At 35.2% G+C, this 25,120-nt stretch overlaps 1 protein-coding gene across 1 annotated transcript in view; it reads left to right on the top strand.

Annotated features, from left to right (window-relative positions):
• The window catches only part of TLN2 (talin 2), a 237,371-nt gene that overhangs the window by 113,409 nt on the left and 98,842 nt on the right, over positions 1 to 25,120 (top strand). Inside the window, exons 35-39 of the mRNA XM_051980927.1 lie at positions 4,395 to 4,535; positions 6,882 to 7,063; positions 8,438 to 8,570; positions 15,472 to 15,573; positions 19,426 to 19,596. Of these exons, the coding sequence (XP_051836887.1) occupies positions 4,395 to 4,535; positions 6,882 to 7,063; positions 8,438 to 8,570; positions 15,472 to 15,573; positions 19,426 to 19,596 (729 nt within the window). The remainder of the gene's footprint in view (positions 1 to 4,394; positions 4,536 to 6,881; positions 7,064 to 8,437; positions 8,571 to 15,471; positions 15,574 to 19,425; positions 19,597 to 25,120) is intronic.

The raw sequence follows: 25,120 nt of genomic DNA, 5'->3' as shown, positions 1-25,120 counted from the left end.
AGAATCCCAGGTTTTTGTTGTGCTCTCAACGTTAATATTTTTACCCTCAAAAGTTGTTTTATTTCCAAATGGAGCATTCATTAATTGCATATCCATGTAGGTCGCTTCTGATGAATTAACAGTCTGAGAGTGTTTCTCCTTTATATAATGGAGAGGATGGAAATTATAAAGAAAATTGTATATTTTTTCTTTTTTACTGAAAATTAGATAGAATTCTGTTTAAATGTATTTGAAAAGTTGAAGGTTTTATAATTTTTAAAGAGGGGCCATGATGTATATCTGTGTAGAAAATATGTCACCCAGGATAGCAGATTTCTCATTTATTGATGATGGGAACTCAGAGACAGTAAAGGCCTCAAATCCCATTCCAATGGAAAAGAAAAATGTTATCCCAGAATTTTCTTGAAAGCCAGTTTGTTTTCTCTTTCTTTATGACCATAAAATTAGATATAAAATAGTAAAGTGTATAGTAATTGGAAGGGCAGGTAGGATCTTTCTTGAAATAAATAATATGCCAGAAATAGTATTGTTGTTTTCTTCCTGTTGGAACAAAGATTAAAGTAAATGGAATTATATAAAGAAGAAAAGAGGAAGGGTTTTTTGTTATTTTTTTAACAAGGAAATGCATTGTCTATACATCATAAGTTAAGTCTGTAATCCCTTTCCTAAAGTGGAAGGGATCAGTTCCACAGTTAGGATCTTCCAAATCATATCCAGCCAAATCTTCCTTATATGGTTGTTTCCTTGTGTTTTGTTGGTGTTCACAGTTGACTTTTGCTGCTGTAAAATCAACTAATCTGGAAAAAAAAATGAAATTAAATGTATACTTTTTTTATAACTTAAAACACTGCCACACTAAGTTATGGGGAATTGAAGGTTTTTTTCTTTAGATTCCAGTGGCTCTTCTTTATATTTTTGCTCAGTTTGAAACAGTGAATGGTCTGTATGCAAAATTTCTCTCAAATTCTTCAATTCTATTCAGATTCTTCTAGGAATGTCACATTCTCATAGCAACTCATTTCAGTAAATGAGACTGGTAATGTCCTAAAAGACAAGCTTGCAAGTAATTATGTGAGTGGAGAGAAGGAAGTGATGTTAGACTCAGCAAGTTGTGGCAAATAATTAGAAATGGGATTGAGTAAAAATGAAGCATCAAGAATGACTTCAGAATTACAAATCTTGGTGATTAGAAGGATGATACTGGGGCAGCTAGGCCCTGAAATCAGGAAGACCCGAGTTCAAATCTGTCCTCAGACACTTAATACTTCCTGCCTGTGTGACCCTGCACAAGTCACTTAACCCCAATTGCCTCAAAAGGGGGGGAGAAGGGGAGATGATACTGCTTTAAAAAAAAAATTAGGAAGTTTGGTGAAGGTACAGTTGGAAGTGATCCTTATTGTACATGTTGATTTTTGAGATTCCTTTAAGGAAACTAGGTTGAGTGTTCTAATAGCAGGTGGTAATGCAGCATTAAAGCTCAGCACAGATTACAACTGAGTATAGACTTATATAGTATACCTGGGAAGGAGAAATTTGCTTTTTAAAATTTTCTGACTTCATTCGCTTGAAGTACTTCAAGTATGTGAAAGCATATACTTAAGAGTATTTATTTGTATATACATTTTTCCAGACCTTTCACTTTTTTATTACTCTTATTCTGATTACATCATTGAAAAAAGTCTCAATTAGATTTTATCTTGAACTTAGATCATAGATTTTAAAATGAAACGGTCCTTTGAGATTATCTGGTCCAATTAACTCTTTAATTTCCTTATTTTCAAATAAAAAAAACTAAGGACCAAAGATTATTTGCTCAGGATTATATAGCAGTGATTAGCAAGAGGTGCCCATCTTTAATACCTGATTATCCTTTTAATAATGAAGATATATACAATGCTGGGTCTGTACCTCAAAGAGATTAAAGAAACAGAAACAGTATGCATTTGTACAAAAAGAAGTGTAACAACTGTTTTTGTAGTATATTAAAAACCTGGAAACTAAGAGGATCCCCATTAGTTGGGTAATGGCTGGGAAAAAATGTTTTGTGATAGCATTGGAATATTACTGTACCATAAGAGGTATATCAGGTAATGGAATACTCTTATACCATAAGAAATGATGAAAGTGTGATTTCAGTGAAATCTGAGATTTGTATGAGCTGATACACAGTAAAGTCAGGAGAACAATATCTATACAATACAGTTATGACATAAAAACAAACCACTTTGAAAACTGTAAAAACTATGATCAAAGCAATAATCAAATGTGATTCCAGAAGATAAATTACGAAATATGCTATTGGCTTTCTGAGAGAGAGAGATGGTGATACATAATAAGACTTTTAGAAAAATGTGTTTTACTTAACAGTGTCTACTTTATTACAAGAATTTTATTGTTGTTGTTTCTGGTAGGGTAGGGGCAGTGGGAGGAAGAAAAAAGTTTTTTGTCATAAATTTTTTTTAAATGAGATTACATCCAATTTGTGTTAGAATGTCAGCAGTTGGAATAATTGAAGAAGGCTGAAAGTAGAAGCAGCACCAAGAAACAGAGGCTACTGAATCCATGATAGGTTGTCAAGTTGTGAATATTTGAAACCAAGCCTTTTATCTGTTGGCTACCCTGAATCTTTGAATCCTGACCATTTCTTGTATTGGATAATGTAATATGGGAGACATACTACCAGTCATACACACTCTCCTCAAAGAAAATTGTATAGCTGTCTTTTCTTTCTTCCTTCATTCAGCTTGTTACTCTAGTTTCAAATCAGATGTGTGGAATGGAATGTTATTTTAACTTGGGCAGTTTGACTGGTTGAATGCCAAATAAAAATTGTGCAAGAGTAGCTTTTGTTTTTCTAAGAAGCCAGAGCATGGCCTTGCCCTGTAAAGAAATACTTAGTTCATTCCCTTGGGATTAAACATCATCACTGTACACTCAAAACAAATGATTCTGTTCCTTCTTTGATAGTACTTGGCTTGGCTGTAAGTATATTCTTTTCTCACTCGCTTTCCCTTTTTAAAGTAGATTTTACAAAAAAAATTTTTTTTTGTTTGACTGTGATCTTTTCTTATTTTGAACTTTGTTTCAGTTGTCTCTGAATGAGTGTGACAGAGCAGAAAAGAGCATTCTACTGGTAGCCTAAAAAGATAGGTTCTATAATGTGCTCTGTTAGCAGGTATCTTTGTAACTTTGGACAAATGACTTTGTTTCTCTGGGCCTCCATTTCTTCTCCACTAAAATGAAAAAGTTGAACTAAATGATTTCCAAATCTTGTTTTCTAAGAATCTGTGAGTTCTGTCAAAACTAATTTCTACTAAAATTGCTTGATCATGTAATGTGTGTCATAAACTCCTCTGCAGTCTGATCAAGCCTATGGGAGTCTTCTCAAGATACTGTTCTAATTTCTGTGAAATAAAATGTAGGGGATTTAAAAGAAATCAACTATATTTAAATAAAGATGTCATTATTTTCCTGTCCAAGTTCATGGACTCCTTGAAATTTATTTACATTCTTTAGGTTAAGAACTTTGTTCTAAGAGATGAGAGGTGTTGTGGTAAAGTAAAGATTGTACTGGAGGGGATAGAAGTATTCAGTTATCCCTCAATCATTACTTCTGTGACCTTGAGAACAAGCCACTTAACCTTTCAGTGCTTCGGTCTCCTCAACTCTAACTTGAGAGTTTGGATTAAATGGTCTTTAAAGTCCTGTCTAGCTCTAAGTATATCTATTTCCTTCTGACCTTTTAGAGGTTCCTAACCTGTTATAACAGATTAACAGATTAGACTAAGAGAAGTCTTGAATCTAAGATATAAAGGGAATGCCATTCTGATCAAAGTAGCTAAATCTGGGCAATAGGAGACAAGAATGACTGAAATGACCTGGATATTTGGTGCTCCTTATTAATATAATCTTTAGGCACTTTAATATAAAGCCAGTTGTGAAGATACTTCCTTGAAATGGAAACCTTCTGCCTTTAAACTATAGGCATATTTACATTTGTACTTTTTTTGGATGGAAATTTAGTGTTGACATGTGATGCTTGAACCTCCAGAGGATTCCATTTAATTTTTAAGGTGTTTGGCTCTGCTTTTTGGAGCTACTCCAGATATATGAAACCAGGAAAAGAGCATTATTTCAAAAATGTATCATTTTATCCTTTATTGGAAGGATAGTCCATATGATTCAGGAGGTCAGCTGTTACACAAGATGCGTATTTTACTTTGTTTCTTAAAATTGTCTTGGATCCTGTACATTTTGCTTTTATTTACAAATGTTTTAAGAATCCTGAACAAAATCAGAGCACATTCTTTTGAAAGAGGATGGTTTTAGCCCCTAGGGACAGACACTAGATATCATTATACAGAAAATACTTCTGTATTTTCTCTTCACACCAGGCTCTGGATGGAGATTTCTCTGAAGACAATCGCACTAAGTGTCGAATTGCAACTGTGCCCTTGATTGAAGCAGTTGAAAATCTGACAGCATTTGCTTCCAACCCTGAGTTCGTCAGCATTCCAGCCCAGATCAGCTCTGAGGTAGGATATGTATGCCTTTTTTCTTTTTGGGGGATTCCAAGAAGCAAGAAAAAATTGGGTTTGGGGTTGTCTGTACTATTGAATATATATATGAAGTTAATCGCTAAAAATGCTTAAGTATGTACAAAGTATCGTTTTATTATTGTTATCAGTGAAAGAAGTAGTATTCCAGTTTGACTGAATAATTAAAAAAAGCCAAAATATTGACTATTGGACCTTGAATTTTCAATCTCTAAATAGGGAAGTTGGAAGAAGTACTCAGATGTGGACTTGGTTTGTTCATTTGTTTTAATATAGAGAAACAAGTTGTGGCTTTATGGTATTTATTTGCCTTTTTTTTTTTTTTTTTTTAAGACTGGGTTGCCCAGCATATCTCAGAACTTCATTGAATAGATGCCCTTGTTCTATCATACTCTTATCTTCCCTGTTGCTGTACTTGTTTACTGCAAGGGTTTGCAAAAGAGAGAGAAGAGTACAATTTGTACAGAAATATTTTTTTGTTGTTATCTACAGTAAAGCTTTTTCCAAACCTTCTACCCTCTAGAGCTTTAATATTCATATACCTCTCCTAGAGTACCCATTTGCCTGGGTAGGTAATAAAAAAATAGTTCTTTCAAAAAAAAAAAAAAAAGCCCTTTCTAATAAATGTGTGTGTGTCATTGAGTACCTTATTTCCCGATGGTTCTCCTTTTTTGATTTTGTATCTGTTCATATAAGTCTTCTTACTGGAGATTTCTTAAAGTAGATGATAAGAGCTACAAAACATTAGGGGTAAAACAACATAAACATATGATAATTCTGTTCAGAATACCCTTTGTAAAGTCAGTAGTTTTCTTTTCTTCCTTGGGAAAGCCAGAGCTATATAAATTAATTTTCTCATGAACCCAGTTAATCAGACCACAGTAAAGACTAATTTGTTATTCTCAGAGATGAATTTGCATATCAGTAGTCAAGGAAGTGATATTCTGGAGGTCAGTATTTTAACTTATGTGAGGAAAACTGAAGAACATCACCAGAACATGAAAAAAGTGTCAAGAATATGAAGAAAAAAATACCACAATGGAATCTGTATGACTAGTGAAATTCCAAAGACCTTTGCTATAGAATAGAATTCTCAAGAAATTTTTGCCTGTAAACATGATTGTAGATTGTTTTCTGTTCCTCTTTCTTTTTTCATGACTGTTTTTTCCTTGACTAAAGTCTTGGACTGTAAAATCCTGTTCCTCCTGTCTCTTTGTTCTATGGCTTTCTCAGTATCCCAACTTAAAGGAATACAAACTTTCTGATGTTATTCTCCAAAGATAAGAAGAAGGGTTAGGGCATTGGGAAATAAAAGGAAAATAGAATAATCATGTTACAAGTTTGCAGTTAAAAGTAGATTGCTATTCAAGTGACCATAATCATCTCGCAATTTTTTATATTTTTGGGAAAGTACAAACCATTGAAATCCAAAGATAATCCAAACCCTCATTTTCATACAGGAATTTTGAGATTTCTCACCTCTACAACTGCTACTAACAAATAGTAAAACTATCACATGTTTTCAGCCTTACTTTTTCCTTTTAGATATCAATAAGTAGTAGGGGAGGAAAAAAAAAAAAAAAAAAAAACATGGCTTAGATAACTGTTACCAATCATTTGTCATTGTTCAGTCCTTTCAACCCTGTCTGACTCTGTGATCCTATTTGGGGTTTTCGTGGTAGAGATACTACCAAAAAGTGGTTTGCTGTTTCCTTTTTCAGGTCATTTTACAGAAAAGGAAAGATAATACAAACAGGGTCACAAAACTAATAAATATTTGAAGCTGGATTTGAACTCAGCTCTTCCTGACTCCAGATGGGATGTCCTATCTACTATAAAATCTAAATGCCCCAGATAATCATATGAATATTAAGTTGAATGCTTACTAAAAACTACTAGATATTACTAAAAATGCTTGAACACATGAAGTCAAAGGTGGGCCATTTTAAGAACATGCACACAAGTTTTGTACATCCATTGAGTGCTGATGTCTCAAGCTGGATTTCAATAAGATTCTAGCATGGATTGCTATGCTGATAATTCTGCAAAAGTCTTTCTTGATTACTGACTCCCATTCAACTGATACCCTCAGACAGTTTTTGGATCCAATTGGTCATCAGGCATAAGAAAGCTTCCTAATCAGTTTGGCTACCTTGTCCTCAGGAACTCAGAACTCCATCAAACATACTGTTTTCTCCCAAATTCTAAAAGACTATTAGATACCTCTATTTAATAAATATCACCTTCAAGGAATACTTTTCTGCCCCCAACTTGAACTTTGTTATTTCCAAACTAGCAACAACTCTACTACTTTATTTTTCCCAGGGATCTCGAGCACAGGAACCCATCCTAGTCTCAGCTAAGACCATGTTGGAGAGCTCATCATTCCTGATCAGAACTGCTCGCTCCTTGGCCATCAATCCTAAAGACCCACCCACCTGGTCTGTTCTTGCTGGACATTCTCATACTGTATCAGATTCAATCAAAAGCCTCATCACTTCCATTAGGTAAGTGTCTTTGGAATGGCTTGCATTCACCTTCAGCTACCCTTCATTTTCCAACAGTATAGTAATCATTTCTTATATTTATATAGTGATTTACAGTTTCAGATTACTTTATTTCCATTACCTGATTTGATCTTTGAAACAATCCTATATTATAGGTCCTGCTGGCATTATGAATTCTGTTTTGCAGGTTAGGGAGATTGAGGTCAACTGATTTGCTCAAGGTCATACAGTTGATTAATGATTGGGCTAAAACTGGAATCCCAGTCTTCCAGCTCCAAATTTCCTGCCCTTCCCATTACACCAAATGCATAAAGTTTATTAGTTTAACTATGATGTAGTTTTATCTCAGAGCCAATGCTGTCTATCACCTGTGTCACCTAGATATCCAAAGATAACCCATATTTGCTATTCTGCCCTAAAACAGATTTGGGGTACAATGGGGTAACTCAATGGTAAAATCATATGAATATTTTGAGTCTTGCTAAAGCTGTGGTTGTCTCTGCCATCTACAGTGTCATTAGGATTCTTAAGAACATTCCTTGAAATGTTCTTATCTACAATTATCTACAGAATTAGATGTAATTCTGTACAGAAGGACTCACACAGTTATACTTTGTTTCTCATTTATTTGGGAAGGTCATAGAATTAACTAGCACTTTCCTGCTTAATGTTCTTAATCATCATTGTGAAATTTAGAAGCCCATGCAAAGAAAAACCCATTAGGGATTTCATACAAATAGGGGCTCTTTCAGTAGTACATAATGTTGCTCATTTGTGCAGGAAATAGAACTCACCTTTTATAATAACAATAATAATAATAGTTAACATATAGTACTTTAAGACCTACAAATTTCTTTCCATATATTGTTTTGATTCTCAGAATAGTCCTATAAGAAAAGTCCTAATATTATCCCCATTTTACAGATGAAGTTACATCTAAGGCTCAAAGATTAAAGGATTTGCCCAGAGCTTTATATCCAGTAAGTCTCTGAAGTAGAATTTGAACCAGCTTTTATGATGGTGTTATACTTAAAACAGTGGGAAGCCTTAACCCAGGTCCCCACTTTTTGGCAATTCATGGAATATTTGGGCAATTAAGGTTAAAGGGTTTTTGATTACTTCCTGAAATAGTGTATTCTTCAGGTATTGATCCCCTCTCGAGTTGAGGACCTACAATTTCCTTCACTTTGATGAGGCAGGATGTCCCATATGTAACTCAGATTTAAAAGTAGGAATTAAAGAACCTGTAGCTTATTAAATAGCATAATAATAGGGGTCACGTGGTCAGAGCCTCCCAATGCACTAGTCATTGATGTGATGTCCCAAAGCAAACTGGACTCTCCTTTTCTCCTAATAAAATTCTCTTTGTTTCAGGGATAAGGCTCCAGGCCAGAGAGAGTGTGACTATTCCATTGATGGCATCAATAGGTGCATCCGAGATATTGAACAAGCCTCTCTGGCTGCAGTCAGCCAGAACTTGGCCACAAGGGATGACATCTCGGTGGAGGTAAGGATTGCTGTTCAAATGTAAATTGCTCCATCTGTTCCCTGCAAGCTAGAGAAAGCTATAGAGATCTAGCATGGAGAACCTAAATCCTCTGAGTTGGCCCTCTAGTTTATAGCAGTTCTAGTAGCAGTGGTATCAGTACTAGTAGCAGCAGCAGCAGCTAACATGCACATGGTGCCTTAAGGTCTACAAAGTGCTTTACACATGCTTTAAATAATCTCTTTTGTCCTTATCTATGTGTCTACCACCCTGTGAGATAGATATGGTAATTATTTCTGGATCACACGGCTATCTAGCTGAAGAAAATGTCTGAAGCAGGATTGGAACTCAGGGTAATGCTTTATCCATTGTGCCCCCTCATAGCTGATTGTATGCTTGTTGCCTAAAAAAGTCTTGCTAAGTATAGAGAGAAACTAGTCTCCAGAAGGCTAGCCAGTGAATGATAATATTTTCCAGCCGTAATTCATCAAAATTGTCAGCTGAGGTAAAGAAGGTTTATACTTAAATAATTGAAGGCAATATATAAGAAATAATACATATATGATTGGTATATGTATAACATAGAGCCTCCTCTAGGAGCAATTATGTTCAAGGCTCATATATTTACTTTTAAAAGAATTAGGAAATGTGGGTTTCTGGAAACGGAAATAATAATACTATTGATAATATAGTAGCTAGCATTTATATAGCAATTTGAGGTTTCCAAAATGCTTAACAAATCTTCTCTTGTTTTATTTTTTAAAAAATGAAAAAGTGATAGGATATGTAATGGTAGTTTTCTTCATGTATTAAAAGAGCTGCTATATGATTTGTTCTTTTGTGGCCCCAGAGAGATTTTGGAGCAGTGGGCAAAAGCTGTCAATGAACAGATATCAGCTCCATATCTGGAAAAAATTCAAAATATGAAAAAAACATAATTAGTGCAATCTAAAAGTTCAATGGGCAGTAGGTTCTCTATTGTTGGAGTTCTTTAAGTAAGCATTCTACATTCACTTCTTGGAGATGATTCATGGAGAACAGGAACTTGGATTCCTATTCGGGGAATGACCCTTTAAGTCACTTTTCACTTTGAAAATTGTATTGCTCTGTAAAGAGCAAATATACATATATATATATATACATATACATATACATATTTGTTTTGAGTCTCAATTAATCTTTCTTCTGTGAATTTAAGATGCTTAATCCTGGAGTGGAGAGGATAGAGTAGATATTGGTGAGTAATGATCTATGGATCATGAATGGAAGGAGATTAAGTATGCTGATTGTAAAAAATTGAAATTAACATGTGAGCAGGATTTCCCTTTGAGTAGTTGAGAAGATGGCACCTACCAGTGGTAGGCAAGATTGGAAAACAGTAAATACATTAAAAATTGAAGAAACGATGGAGTGTGTTATCAACCTGGGTTTCTAAATTCAATTTAGAAGCTCAACAGAGCAAACCTTAGAACATAAATTTTGAATGTATCTGTGTGCATTAACTGGGGGAAAAATGCATTGATCAAATTATTTGATTTTGCATTAAATTCAGATACAGGCAGACCTCACTGAACTAAACATTTTTACTCTTAAGATTATTAGCTATTCACTATACAGCCTTTCATCTATTACTATTACCAGGAAGCCCTTATCCACTTACACTATCAGTCTTGTAAATTATTGAGCTCTTTTTTCCTAAATCTAGGAGGTAGAAATTTTTTCCCCACTTCTTTGGAGACAGCCAGTTCCTTTTCTTTTCATTGTTGTTTTTTCCATCTTCCTTCTAAGTGCTCTTAATGTCTAACTTTGTTTCCTTTGATTCATCTCTACCTGCTACTTAATTTGCTCAGATGAGGCAGTAGCTCTTGGACTTTGTCTATAAGTGAGTACATTAGCTGAACTATGTCTACTTTCCATGTCATAAGCCTCTATTGCATTATCACTGAATATACAGAAAACAGCAGCCTTTAATGATGCTGGTTCATTACAGCCAGTGGGGGCAGGGGATTCAACGAACAGACTTGGCTCTGGCCACGAAATTCAACTCTTATTTTTAATTTTCTTCCAAAAGTGCAAATTCCATTTTTTTTTGTTATAAACATTTCCAAATAAACCCTTTTGTAAACTACATTCCTAGAACTCATAATGAATTCAACCAGTTGACTATCCATTAAGCATTCATTCAGTCAGCAAGTACTCTGAAGGTGAAGTAGTCAAGACTCTGATCCTCTGTCTTTTGGCTTTCTGATCTACTGAATCCCTGGCCTTGAATCCCTACTTTGACTAACCATCTTCCTTTTCTTCTCAGTTCTTTGGATATCGCTACTTTATAAATACTTTGATACTATGTTAATAGGTTTGAGGAATGACATGCTTTCTTTCTAATTTTGATTCTGCCCCATTTGTCCTAAACAAAGATTGTCCATTCTTCTGCTCCAGGAATTTGCCTAAGAACAGCATGCTTTAAAGAATCTGGATAGGGAGTACTTTAAGAGTCAGTGGAACTGCTCAGATTTTTTGGCCAAGTGGATAAGGGATCTTTAGTAGAATGTAAGCTCCTTGAAGAGACAGGCACTATCTCATTTTTGTTGAATCCCCAAATAGAACATAATGCCTGGTAAGCATTTGGCACCTGACCAATTTTTTTTAATTAATAATTTTTTTCCTGATCCCTTTCTGTATTGTTTGTGAGCCTTGATCCTCAGTGATTCTCGGTGAACCAGGACAAGTTGATTTTCATGTTTTCATTCTGTCTACTGAACTGTATACACTCTTATTATTTCACTGATAGTTGCCCGCTGTTGGACAATGTGGAAGGTTTTCTAGCATCGCAGGGACTGGAAGTGTAGTTTATAAAAGGTTTTATTCAGAACTTTTTATATCAAAACAAAATAGAATTTGTACTTTTGGAAGAAAATTAAAAATAAGAGAGAGTTGAACTTAGTAGTCAGAGCTAAGTCTGAGCAGTGAAGCAGACTTCCAGAATTAAAAGGGACCTCAGTAGTCATCCATTTCCCACTCTGGTCTGAGAAGGAATAATCACTATAGTCCCAACAAATAGTCATCTAGACTGTATTCAAAGATACAAAGTGAGAAGAAATCTATTCCTTCAAATGACTTGAGGCCTTCAACTTGTTATTGTCATCCCCTAAAAACTCCTGATCATCCATATCCTTACATCTTATTCTTGAAAAGGTGACTTTAAGCACCCAAGTATAAGATATCCTACATTTATAACTATTCAGTTTCATTTTATTAAATTCATTTCAATCCATTGGTCTTTTCTAGTAGGTTATTTTTGCAACCTGACTGTCTTATCCAGTATGTTAGCTGTCCCTACCAGGTTTCTATCATTTGCAAATTCTGTGTTTGAGCATAGGGAACTATCCTTCCACAACTTGTGTATTCCAAGACCTTCCCAGAAACTGGGGGAAAGAGTAGTATGTTTCTTCATCAGTCAGGTAGTCTGATAACCTAAAATTAGTGCCACCTACTTTGTTTCCATTCTATAGAATAAGAGCCAAACTTGACCCCCTAACTCTACTCGTAGAAGAACAGAATGAATAAAAAATTATGTTATTCAATATATTAAAGTTGCTAATGAATTGGCAAGATAATGAACTTAAGGAAAAGACATAGAAATCAATATAAATCAGTCAGTAAGCATTTAATAAGTACTAAGTAACAACATATAATAAGTATTTAGTAAATGCTTGTTGATTGATTTAGTAAGTAAATATTTACTGCTTAATTACTATATTCTTTACTATATAATTAATGACTATTTAATACTTTTAAGTTCTTATTCATTAAGTACTTATTATAGAAATATAAAGAAAAAGCAAAACCAGTCCCTATCTGCAAGGAACTTACATTCTAATAGGAAAGATAAAGCTTTTAACACAAAGAGATGGAGGAATGTAGTATGAGAAAATGTCATTAGCAATTAGAGGGACCAGGAAAGGCCTGTTATGAGAGATAGTACTTGAACTGATAAAGATAGAGAAGTGTTATAGCGGATTTTAGGCCTTGGAATCAGGAAGCCATGAGTTCAAAACTTGTTTCAGACACCATTAATAAGCTATATGACCCTAAGTAATTTATTTAACCTATGTATAATTTCTGCAATTTCTCTGAATTTCCTCATTTGTAAGATGGAAATAATAATATTACCCACCTCATGAAGGTGATAGAAGTATTAAATTAGTTAGTCTATGTAAAGTTCTTTGAAAACCTTAGAGAATTATAAAAATGCTAGCTATTAAAAGAAGCCAAGCATTCCAAAATTTAAAGGTTGGGAAAGAGAGCCTTCCAGGGATAGAAGCTAGTGCAAGGCACAGAGGTAGCAGATGGAGTACCATATACAAAAATGGCAGGCAGGCAGGCAGGCTAGTATGACTAGATCACAGATTATGTGAAGAAGAGTAGAATGTAAAAAGATTGGAGAGGTGGGGAGGGGTCTCTTGATGAAGATCTTTAAAAACCAAAAAGTTTTCTGTTTTGTGCTAAAGGGGTCATTGGGATGTGGATAAGGTGCTACTAAAGTTTATTGAGCAGGAAGGTGGTGTGGTTAGAGCTATATATTAGAAAAATTACTTTGAGATTTGAGTGTATTAGTGAGAGAGTGTGGATTAGAAAGGAAAGTGATTAGATCCTTCAGACATATCTTTTAAAATCAAGTATATAATAAGGTACTCTTCAGTGAGAATCTGGGGGAAAGGTGGAGAAGTTAAGTATGGTATGATTAGCTTAAAAGAAGAAAAGGTTTGTAATAGCTGCTGTGATCAGCATGACAGAAAATCCAATACAGAAAAATTGAAGTATTATCTTGGGGGATGTGTTGACATTTGCTAGCATAAATTTGTCATGGACCCAGTCACTTAATGTTTTTACATAAGAAGCATTTTGGGAGGAGGAGATAGCATATGAGCCTATAGTACAACAGGGGAAGTTGAGTAAGGTACAGACTTAGTACAGAGTCTGTCAAATTATATGCTGTCGCTGGAGGTGAGGATCACGAAAATAAGAAATTGTCATCAAATAGATGGAAACTTTGGAGAATCTTAACCGAGGCAAACAAATGATTACTGCCTGTATTTTGGCTTCCTAATATAATATGGACTTCCTGGTCTTGGATCCTTGTCCTGGCAATTAGTTTTCCCGTTTATCTCAAGCCTTCATTTTGTGTCAGTAGATAAATCAACCAAATATTAAGTACCTTTTATATTCCAGACACCGTGCTGGGCACAAGTACCAAGAATGAAACAAGGTTTACTCTCAAAAAGTTTGCATTCTAATGGGGAAAACAAGTCCACATAAAAAAAGAGAAGATAAATTTAAAATTTGATATGTAGGAAATACAAAGGTTATTGGAGAGAAAGGGTACCAGCAGCTGTAGGGATCAGGAAAGTCCTCCCTCGGAAGATACCAACCAGATCCTGGCTTTTGAGCTTACATTTGTTCTCATTTCAACCTAAATCAATCATTCATTCATCAGGTTTGAGCCAGGCACTGTTAGGTGCTTGGGATACAAAAATTAAAGAGAAAGTTCCTGGTCCTCAATTCCCAGGTGAGGACTGGCAGCCCTCACAAGGTTTCTTTACGATGTTTGAAAGGCCTTAATTGGCTTTCTAAATCAGGGTCATGAAAGGTTTTAAAAAGTTCAGATTTGGAGCTTTTTCGGAGAAGAAAAAAATGTCTCCAAATGCATATTCTCCACTGTTATGTCCCAGTCCATTTCATAACCCATCTGTAGCAACTCAATGTATCTGGAATGTTTTGCTGTCTTGGCTAGAGTCAGATTGTGGATATACTTGTCATTGTGGTGACAAGCAATTAGCAGAAACCTCCTGGAAGCCATTTTTTTCTTTCCCAGAATGTTTTTGTGGTTGTTCCATAGGCTGTTTTTCTCATTACTTCCAATGAGAGCAGATCTCTTAAGCATAAGGCTCGTATACAACAACATTCTGGCAAATTTGCTAACCACAAAGGCCAGTCTCATTTCTGATGAGCAGCTCATTGTCACCATGTATTTTTGCCTTGAATTATCTGGCATTGTGCACATGTGTGCAGGAAAGCAAGCAGCGAATGTACAGTGTTTTAGATCTAAGACATGCATTTTTTTAGTGAAAATTTTTGCTTAGTAATCTAATACTTCTAAGATATTCATCAACAACAGAGTCTTTGCTTTATGGGTTTTCTGGGGTTACAAAAAAAGACAGCAAAATCTTGTTCTAAATTTGGAATTTTTCCAGAATCCGGTCCAAATCTTTGAAACTGAGGTTTAGGGGGAAAAAAAAAACTAGGAATAATTACATTAGGATGTTTTTAGTGGTTACAACTTCTTATGTAAGAATTTATTGTGCTTCCCCCAACAATCCATGATTGCCACATTACTGGGTACAGTTTCTAGCATATTTTGGAAAAGAATCCCAACTCTTATAAGTGTTTTTCTCTCTTTTTAATATCACCTTTGATATTTTGCAAATTAGTTCCAAGATGGCTAACTTCTGTGCCCAGAATAAATTCTCTATTTTTGTTTTGTTTTTACATCTTTTGGTTGTCTTTACTGGATTCCTTTGTGTTTAATTCGGTAATTTCAGGGATTTTCCTAAATAATCTAATGATATTAAGATAAATATGAAGGCATGAACTGGGTTGGAAACAAGTAGGAGACAATTTGGGGCTATCAAGCAGAAATGGAAACCTACCTCTGATCTTGCACAGAGAGGTGCTTAAAGAGACTGCTAGCCACAGGATGTGTGAACCCTTGCTACAAAGATAAATGTTTTAAAGAGCCAACACCCTCATGATCAGCCACTTGATCCTGTACCCATCTCCATGTACCCCTGTCTTATATGAACAGGGGCAGCCCAGTGAGAAAATTGTAGCAGGAGAACTTGAGAATGTCTTTTCTTATCAGGCTTTGCAGGAGCAGTTGACATCCGTGGTCCAGGAGATCGGGCACCTTATTGATCCCATTGCTACAGCAGCGAGGGGAGAGGCAGCCCAGTTGGGACACAAGGTACTCTGGCCTAATTTGTTTCTTCTGAGTGTGGATGTGTATCGGTGTGTGCATGGATGCGTGAGCACATTGCCCATCTGTATCTGCTTAGAGAAAAAGTATTTGAAGTGGTTCTGCTCTCAAAAATCTCTCCCATCATGCTGTCAGCCATGTCAGATGGTTGCTTCCAACACTGCATGAAGCTACAGAAAAGATCACTTACCCTCATCCTAGCGTGCACTCAAGAAATTAAATCATTTCAGCACTACTGTTCCCCTTGAGGTCTGGCAGAATCATTTGTGCCCTGGGCTTCTTACTCTTAGGCATTGCACCTAGGACCCTTCCCTGCGGGCACCCTTCTTTGATAGTATTTCCTAGAATTAGCAGCCTTTAGTAAAATTGAAGCCAGAACTGTACAGCTCAATTCTGATTTGGGGAGGGGAGATTTTTTTTTTTCAATCATTTAAGTTTACCTCATTTCAATTTATTTTAACGGGAAAGTTCTATCCTTATTCTGAAATTAAGGAGGGAATTAGCCTTTCCCTTACTTGCTTAAGAGTGTTAATATTCCTTTTAGTTTAAATACTTATTAAAGCATAAACTGTATTGAATTAATTATGCAAATTCTTCACTGGTATTTAATTTATTTTGGAAATATTCATAGTAGATATAGTCAGTTTTAATTTCCTTGTGATTTTGTTTATAGATCATATTCTTTGGATAAAGAAATCTAGTATCCAAAATCTCTGCAGGTGAAAAACACTAGCACTTTTGGTGATTTTTTTTAAAATTCTAAAATCACCTAAAGGTGTTTATTGATGAATGACCAAGTTTTCCACTAGAGTGTTTCTTTGTCCTCCTTATGAACTCAGGAAGAGAGGAATAGAAGAAAAAATATTAAATTTAGATTCAGAAGATATTGATTTCAATCCTAGCTTTCAGATCAGTGGTGCTTTGAATGTACCAAATTCCATAAAAATTGCCATTTGCATTTATTTACACATTTGCCTCCTTCCCAATTGTTTTTTGTCCTATTTTCATATATCTTGAGCACTTACTTCAGTCGTTTTTAGCAATAATAAGAATTAAAGAACAGCATTCATTATTCCATCTAATCAGTCAGTGAGTCAACTAGCACATCATTAAGTGGCAGGCATTGTACTAATCCATAGGGATACAAAGAAAGCAAAAAGCCAGTCCTGTTCTCAGAGTGCTCATAGTCTACTGAGAGATATAGTAGACCAAAAAGCTTAACAGGAGAAGCAAAGCCTCCCACAGGGCTTTGAAATTCTAAAGTCTGGTAATTTAAAATCAGCCCTAGTGGTACACCACCTAGGACCAAAAAAATTCCTTTCATTTAGGACACAAAGACACCTATTATTTCTCTTAAAATGCTGTATTTAACTCTTAATAATCAATATTCTCTTAAATCTGGAGAATTTATACAGTTCTCAAACTTGCTGTTTAAAAATATTTTTATAACTGTATTTCAATATACTTGATTTTTGGAGATTTTTACATTTTATTTTATGCATTTAAAAACATTCTGAGAAAGAGATTTATGGGCTTCAACATACTGCCAAAAAAAAAAAAAAAAAAAAGATTGAGAATTCCTGTCTTAACCCATCAATTAAATTAATGAAATAAGCTTTTAGAATGACATTTTATATAGAGTGCTTGCAATTTTCAAATTCCTCAGAGATGTTATGCATCTCTTTCTAGTAAATATAGGAAATGCCTCATGCTTTCAGCACCCAATGTGCAAACAAAATTGTTGCAGAGCAACAATCTTTTGCCTTGGGAACAGACTGGAAATTGACACTAGTCTTTCTGAAACTATGTGCAAGATAATCTTTTACTAATTTGATAATCATTATCCTAAATCAAAATTATTATTTCTAGGTCATTGCTAGCTAATAGAGACTCCATTCTGACTTCTAAATTTTGAGAAATATATACATCTTTAATCTTGCTCCCACTTGTCCCATCCATGCCGCGGAGTCCTCCATGTATCCATCCACTCCTCATGGTTCTCTCCTCTCTCCATAGATACAACAGACCTGTTCCCTACTTCTTCTGGTAAAAATGTCTTTCCTTCCACATTACATCACAGTGCCCAAAAACTACTGGTTTCTTTAGTCTAATACAGAACTTTGTGGTATTCCAAAAGGTCTGTGATTTTCTGATGACATTTCACAACCATGTCTGTCAATAGATTCACACAGTATATTGAAAATGCAAAATTAATACTAATGTACTATTAAGTGTAAAAAGCAAGAACATATTTAATCTATATCAGATTGCTTGCTGTCTTGAGTGGGGAGATCAAAGAGGGAGGTAGAAAAATTTGGAACACAAAGATTTATAAAAAATAATCGTTGAAAAATATCTTTTTATGTTTTTGGAAAAGTAAAATACTATTGAAGAAAAAACAATAAAATAAATAATAATTTTTAAAAGACTAAGAAGCATCCAAGGTCTGAATGTTAAAAGACAAAGTTGTTTTCACCTTGACCTTGAGCGTCTTGAGAGGAGAAATTGGTATCCCTTTTACTTAACATAACAGGAGTTTAAATATTTATTGACTAACTTTCCAAGTTGCAAAGTTATCTCATATTTGTTATAGAAAAGATTTAACTGCTATAAGAAAAGGATATAAAATTATTTCATGGATAATGGAATCTTAACATAAATTATTTTAGCAGCATTTTCCTGAAGCTCAGTTCCATCTTTGTGGCTAGAACACCAGTTCTGGAGTCAGGAAATTCTAAATTCAAATCCAGCTTCAGAAACTTACTGGCTAAGTGACCCTGAGCAAAGTTACCTATTTGTTCCTCTTTTGTAAAATGGAAACACTGGAAAAGGAAATATCAAACTGCGCCAGTACTTTGCCCAGTACTCATAGAGAATCAAATAAAACTGAACATTGTTAAACAACAATACACTTCTTAAAGAAAAAATTATAAAACAGTGCCTTTATTTTGAAAATCCAGTTTTTGAACATCTGAGCATCAAGAAAATTAAACATTCATTATGCTCTCCCATGTTTTGTGTAACCCGAATGGTCAGACCATTTACATATTTATCTCACACACACACACACACACACACACACACACACAAAACAACAACACATAGTGTTCATTGTCATGACAACACATAGATTAGACAAAGAGGGTTCATTTCTATGGAATCTTATAAAGCGTTCTTCCTTTTCTCTTTCCAGTCTCCAGGTTACAGACCTGGACATGATAACAATTTGCTTCCCTTATTAAAGCATTAAGTGAAGCCTTAGAATAGACCCAATCAATCACTGTCCCCTTGCCAGTTCAGTAAATAGCTTTTCATCAGCTGGAGCTAAATCCAAAGCTAAATGTCTGAAGATAATGATAAAGGATTTTTTTGCTTTTTTTTTTTTTCTTTCAATTAAGCTTCACAGAGGTACCTGGACTCTGCTAGAAAACAGATGACATTTGAAATGGGTACCAGGGATGTAAGTTTTTTGGTTCTATCACAAAATTAAGTAATCTTATCTACTAATAATTAAACTTTCTTTACATAGTAGAAGAAACATTGTCCCTTTAAAAAAAAAAAAAACCTTATAAAAGTTTCTTGTTTTTAAAATAACTGATTTCATCTAAACTCCATACTACTGAACAAGTTTCTGTACACTCCTGTAAAAAATACAAAAAGAAGGTAGAATTCTTCAAGACAGTTCAGAACCACCTTTCAAGATGGATTTTAAAAAGCTAAGTTGTGTATCTTCCTAGGGAGTCATCTGATCTTTTTTTTTAACTTCTGTCTTTCCCTACAAACTATGGTTTGAGACATGTTAAATTGAATGCCTTTTTTTGTGAATATTTTCATTGCAAGGTCACACAGCTGGCGAGTTACTTCGAACCCTTGATCTTAGCCGCGGTCGGTGTTGCATCTAAAATTCTAGATCATCAACAGCAGATGACGGTGCTGGACCAGACCAAAACACTGGCGGAATCTGCTCTACAGATGTTGTATGCTGCCAAGGAAGGTGGAGGCAACCCCAAGGTATATTCTGAGGGACCCTTCCCCCTTTACACTTCACAGTGGGGTCATTTCGAAGTACTCACACATTCCTGCTGTGGGGAGCATTGCTTGGAAATTTTTGGTTTTTCAAATCACTAAATCTTTCCTTTCTTCTTGATATTTGGGTGCTGAACTGTGTGAGACAAGAAAGTCTGAGGTATTGGCATTCTTAAAATTCACCAGGGAAAGAGTAAGAAAACTACATAATGGGAACCTTTTTTTGTTGGCTTCTTTTTTCATGCTATAGCTGCCCATCAGCAGGCAAGTCTCTTTTGGGATGTGGGTGATTATTACAGGAACAAAAACACTATCTCTGGGCATCTGCACAGAGTACAGGGGACCTTTTTCCATTATTTTCTAGCAAGTGACATATCTATAGATACATCTCTGTATTTAGACATTCCCTGCAGTACAAAGCAAAATGTGGTGTAAGGTCACAGATGGTATTGAGTTTTGTTATCTTAGGGACAGCAGCTTTTGTTATCTTAAGGACAGGGTGTGTGAAATGCTCTGGCTCATTTGCAAATGGTGTATATCTTTAGCTTTTAGTATTTTGTTGTTTTCTTTAGCTTTTAGTATTTTGTTGTTACATTCTGTGGTCAAGGATTGCATTGTGTTATTTTCTTTAAGAGGTAATGTTTATGTTAAAATATTTCACTAAAGAAACAGCAAGTGCCTTCAGTTCATCAGGATTCAAATCCTAGAAATGAAATTTTAAGTGAGGTTATCAGCTATGAAGTGGCTGATGACAACAGATTACATTGGATCTCAGTGCATCTTTCTATAAGCAATTTCATTTGACAGAAAATAAGATGTAATGATTTGGTTTTGATACTTAATATCCTAATTCCACTGAACTGCTAATATATCTGTTTTCTTTATATTTATATAGTTTATATTAATTTAAATATGCAGGGTGTCTCAAAAGTCTTAGTGCAACTTAACCTGTTAATAGCTTTCAGTAATAAGTATTAAATATATTGATTAATAAATATGAATTCAGGTCTTCCTGGCTCTAGGCAGGTGAACTGCCACATGCAGATCAACCGTGTATGTGCCTTCAGCAAATTTATTCATCCACTAGGCATATATTATGGAGGCAGTTCCATTGCACAGTGGGTAGAGCACTGGTTTTGGAATCAGAAAGACTTGTCTTCATGAATTCAAAAACAGCCTCAGACACTTGCTATCTTTATGACCCTCTTTGCCTCAGTTCCTCATACATAAAATAAACCGGAGAGGGAAAGGGTGAACTACTTCAGTATCTTTGTCAAGAAAACCCCAAAGTGGAGTCCCAAAGAGCTCGACCACATGACTCGCCAACAAGGCACGTGTTCAGCACCTACTATGTGCAGAGTACCTTGCTAGGTCCCCAAAAAGATGACAAAGCAAATTAGCATATCCTCATGGAATTTGTAGTCTAATGGGGAATAAAATCTGTAGACAAATTCATAATAAAATGTAAGAACTCTGTCTATTGGGAGACAATAAAATGAGAGTGTAAGACAGCAATCTCTGTATAGAAAGAGTAATAATACCTGATATCTATGTGAATCAGAGGGATGAAAATGGGGCAGCAAAAACAATCTCAAACTTGAGCTATAGCAGTGGGAGGAGAAAGGAGAAGATGGATTTGATAGGCGTTCTTAGACCTGGAGCTTGAAGTAACTCGGGAGACCTAAGTGATCCCGCTCTAATAGTCTGTTACTACTCTCTATGAAATATTCTGCTTAGCTTATGTGAGTTGGTGCCTTCAGTCTGTTTTATTGCAGTGATTTGTAGAAAGTGCAAAATCAGAGCTGGAGGGCAAACAGAGGTCCTGTCAGAGAGAGGAAAGTACCATAGCTCGGCTGCTTGGACAAACTATTGTCATACAAAGAAACATACTCAAGAATGGGTTGTGCTCACCATGTCAGTTTGACAGTTTGTATGAGATTTAATGTGATTTTTGTCTTGGTTCCTTCATCTGAACAGTGGTAAACTACTTTGTTTCTAGCCATGAAAGAAATATTCCAGGTCTTGAAGGGAAGCTAATTATCACACCTTTTCTTCTATAACCAACAGTACATGCCTTTTGCTTGTGCCTTGTTTGTAGTATTCTTGCACCACCTATTACAAATGCCTCTTGAAGGGGTGACTATGGGGTTTGGCAAGGGTATGGCTGTACTGGGGGCATGTCAGAGCCACTCCCAAAAGAACCACTCTTTGGAATTGTTGTGTGTGTGAAAGTGTACACAACAATCCTGTGATGTACAGGTAGGGAAACTGAGGTTTAGAAAAGATAAGTGACTCTCTCAGTCATACAGATAGAATCTGAAGCTGGATTTGAACCCAGGTCTATTCTGACTCCAAGTCTCGTGTTCTATGTTGGGTAGACCAGCTACTACACTGAGGTGGGGTCTTTTTTTTTTTTTTTAATAGTTTTTTGTTTTTCAAAATACAAATAAAGATAGTTTTCAACATTCACTCTTTTTTTATAGCTTTTTATTGATAAAACATGCATGGTAATTTTTCAACATTGTCCCTTGCATTCACTTCTGTTACAACTTTTTCCTTCCCTCCCTCCACCCTCTCCCCTAGATGGCAGGGGAATGTTAAACATTCAACATTCACTCTTGCGAAACCTTGTGTTCCAGATCTCTTTCCCTCCCTCTCCACCTTCTACCTTCCCTAGACAACAATATCCAATATATGTTAAACATGCGCAATTGTTCTATATGTGTTTCCACATTTACCATGCTGCATAAGAAAAGTCAGGTCAAAAAGGGATGGAGGGGTGAGGGGCAAGCAACAATAGCAGCAAAAAAAAAAAAGGTGAAAATACTATGTTGTGATCCACATTCAGTTCCCATATATCTCTCTTTCTGGATGCAGATGGCTCTCCATCACAAGTCTAGTGGAATTGGCCTGAATCACGAGGTGGTCCTTAAGATAAAGAAATTGGAGACCCTTTCAGTTAAGCTGAAAGAGAACTGTCTGATGGGAGATTAGCAACTTAAGGCTAGTTCTCAGCAGAGTTCAAGACCCCCTTCCAGATATAAATCTGTTACTCTCCAGATTTCTTCTACAAACAAAATAGTACCTCATTGTGAATATAGAATAACAAAAATTAAAAAAAAAAAAAGTTGGTGTAGAACAGTGATCCCCCTGGGACAACTGGAGAAGACCTGAGCAAAGACCCTAGGGACTCCAGTTCAGCCTTAGTGAAGTGTAAGCACTTCCAGTCTATGTCTGCTGAAACAACAAACTACAAGCCCTGGGGGGTCAGTGGGTTAGGAAGGAGTCAGCCTCGGCCTAAGCCACAGACATTCTCACCTTACAGTCAGTAGGGAAGTCCGACATCTGAGCAGGGAAAGATTGAAGGACCCTGTGCTGTTGCAGCTGAAGGTGCCGTCTGCTGCTGGTTGTGAGCACTTAACAGCTAAGTTTCTGGTTTGGATTCCAGGCCAGAGAGGAGAACCGAAGATTACAGAAACTAGATAGATAATCTTCAAGGAGCAAGAACATCCCCAGCATAATGTACTTGGTGACCTTAGCTAGGGCTTGGAAAGGAAAATGAGTGCTATAGCTGGGCCTTGGCCAACGTTTAGAAAATAACAGTAAGCCAGAGGCACCATCTTCCATGCTTCGGGACTAGAGGTGATTATAATAACAAGCTGCTAAAAATAAATAAATGAAAATAAGTAAGGAAAGGAGAAAGAACCCATCCATAAACAGCTATTATGGTGATAGAGAAGTCCTTGGTTCATTTTCAGAGGATATTGAAGTATTTAAAAAAAAAAAAAAAAAAAAAACTCACCAAAGAGTAACCTCAAGTGTCACATACCTGAAAAGAGATCTTGGAAGAGCTTAAAAAGGACTTTAAAATTAAATAAAAGAAATTGAGGAAAAAATGGGGGGCGGGGAGAATAATTCAAGAAAACCAAGGAAATCATGAAAAGAAAGTCTACCAACTGGTTAAAGAGCTTCAGAATATTAAGGATGAAAACAACTCTTTGAAAATTAGAATTGAACAAAGGGTAGTGAATGACATAAGATATCAAGAAATAATAAAACAAAATTTTAAAAATGAAAAAATAGAGAATGTGAAACATCTCATGATAAAGACAACAGGTCTAGAAAACAGATCAAGAAAACATAAAAATTATTGGACTATCTGAAAGAATCTTAATATAACACTAATTATCACAATGAATATGACAAATATAGATATTATATTAAAATCTTGATATAATAAACCTGATTCAGAGAAATCATTTGGGGGTACTGGAACCCTACTCTCATCAGATCTGGTTTAAAGAGGGAACAACATAGACATCTAGAAGGATATAGAAATCTACTAAATTCATAAAAAAATAAGAGGGTAAAGGAATAGGATAACAGAAGGAATGTTTAGAAGGGTAGGTAGATTAAGATTGAGGAGGGAGAAAGAAGAGACCCTTAGAACTCAGTTATTTAAATTGCAAGTATGCAATTTTATATGGGATTTTGTAACTGAATGGGGGGTCACAAAATTATGATTTATTATTAGTAAATGTTTGATTTGTATTTTCTATACCTATATGCCCGGAGTCATGAAAAAATTGATTGGTGAAAAAAGTTTGAGAAACCCTGTCTTAGAGGAATGAGCAGAATAAAGAAAAGAAGGATTAAGAGAAAGGATAATAGAAATTCTTTAAAAGGGCATATATATATGTAGGGAATGGTGAGAAGTAAACTAGAAGAGAGATAGAATAAAAAGAGAGGCTGGAAAGGACAATAGTGTGAGAAAGTAGGATGAATGGGAATACCCAAATAGTAATTATAACCTTTGAATGTGAATGGGATGGATTCATTTATAAAACAGAAAGATAGCATAATGGATTAAAAATCAAAACCCAACAATATACTGCTTACAAGAAAGATTCTAAAAATGAGTGATATACAAAAGTTAAAAGAAAGGGCTGTAGTAGTATGTATTATATCTTAGCTGATGCAAAAATAGTGGGGGTAACAATCATGATATCAAAGTCAAAGTTAAAATAGATTTAATTTTAAAAAATAAGGAAGCTACATTATAATAAAAGATACCTTAGATAATAAAACAATGTCAATACTAAATTTATATACATCAAATGCCATAGCACCTAAATCTTTAAAAGAAAAAATAAATACAAGTGGAAAAAGATAATAACAGGGGACTTTTATCTTCTTGTTTCAGAATTAGATAAATCTAACCAGAAAAAATATTAAAGAAGTTTAGGAAGCAAATAGAATTTTAGATGAGCTAGATATGTTTGATATCTGGAGAGAATTGAATGGAAATGCAAATGAATATACATTTTTCTCAGCATACAAGATAGCTTAAAAAGATTGACCATATATTAGGGCACAAAACTTTTATAGCCAAAAGCAGAAAACTTAAGTACTTTCCTTACAGACTATAATGAATAAAAATTATATTTAATAAGAGATCATGAAAATCTAGGAAAAAAATTAATTGGAGACTAAAAGACTTTATCTTAAA

Source organism: Antechinus flavipes, chromosome 2, assembly GCF_016432865.1.
Source record: "Antechinus flavipes isolate AdamAnt ecotype Samford, QLD, Australia chromosome 2, AdamAnt_v2, whole genome shotgun sequence".
Lineage (NCBI taxonomy): Eukaryota > Metazoa > Chordata > Mammalia > Dasyuromorphia > Dasyuridae > Antechinus > Antechinus flavipes.
This window is presented reverse-complemented; position numbering and strand designations above follow the sequence as displayed.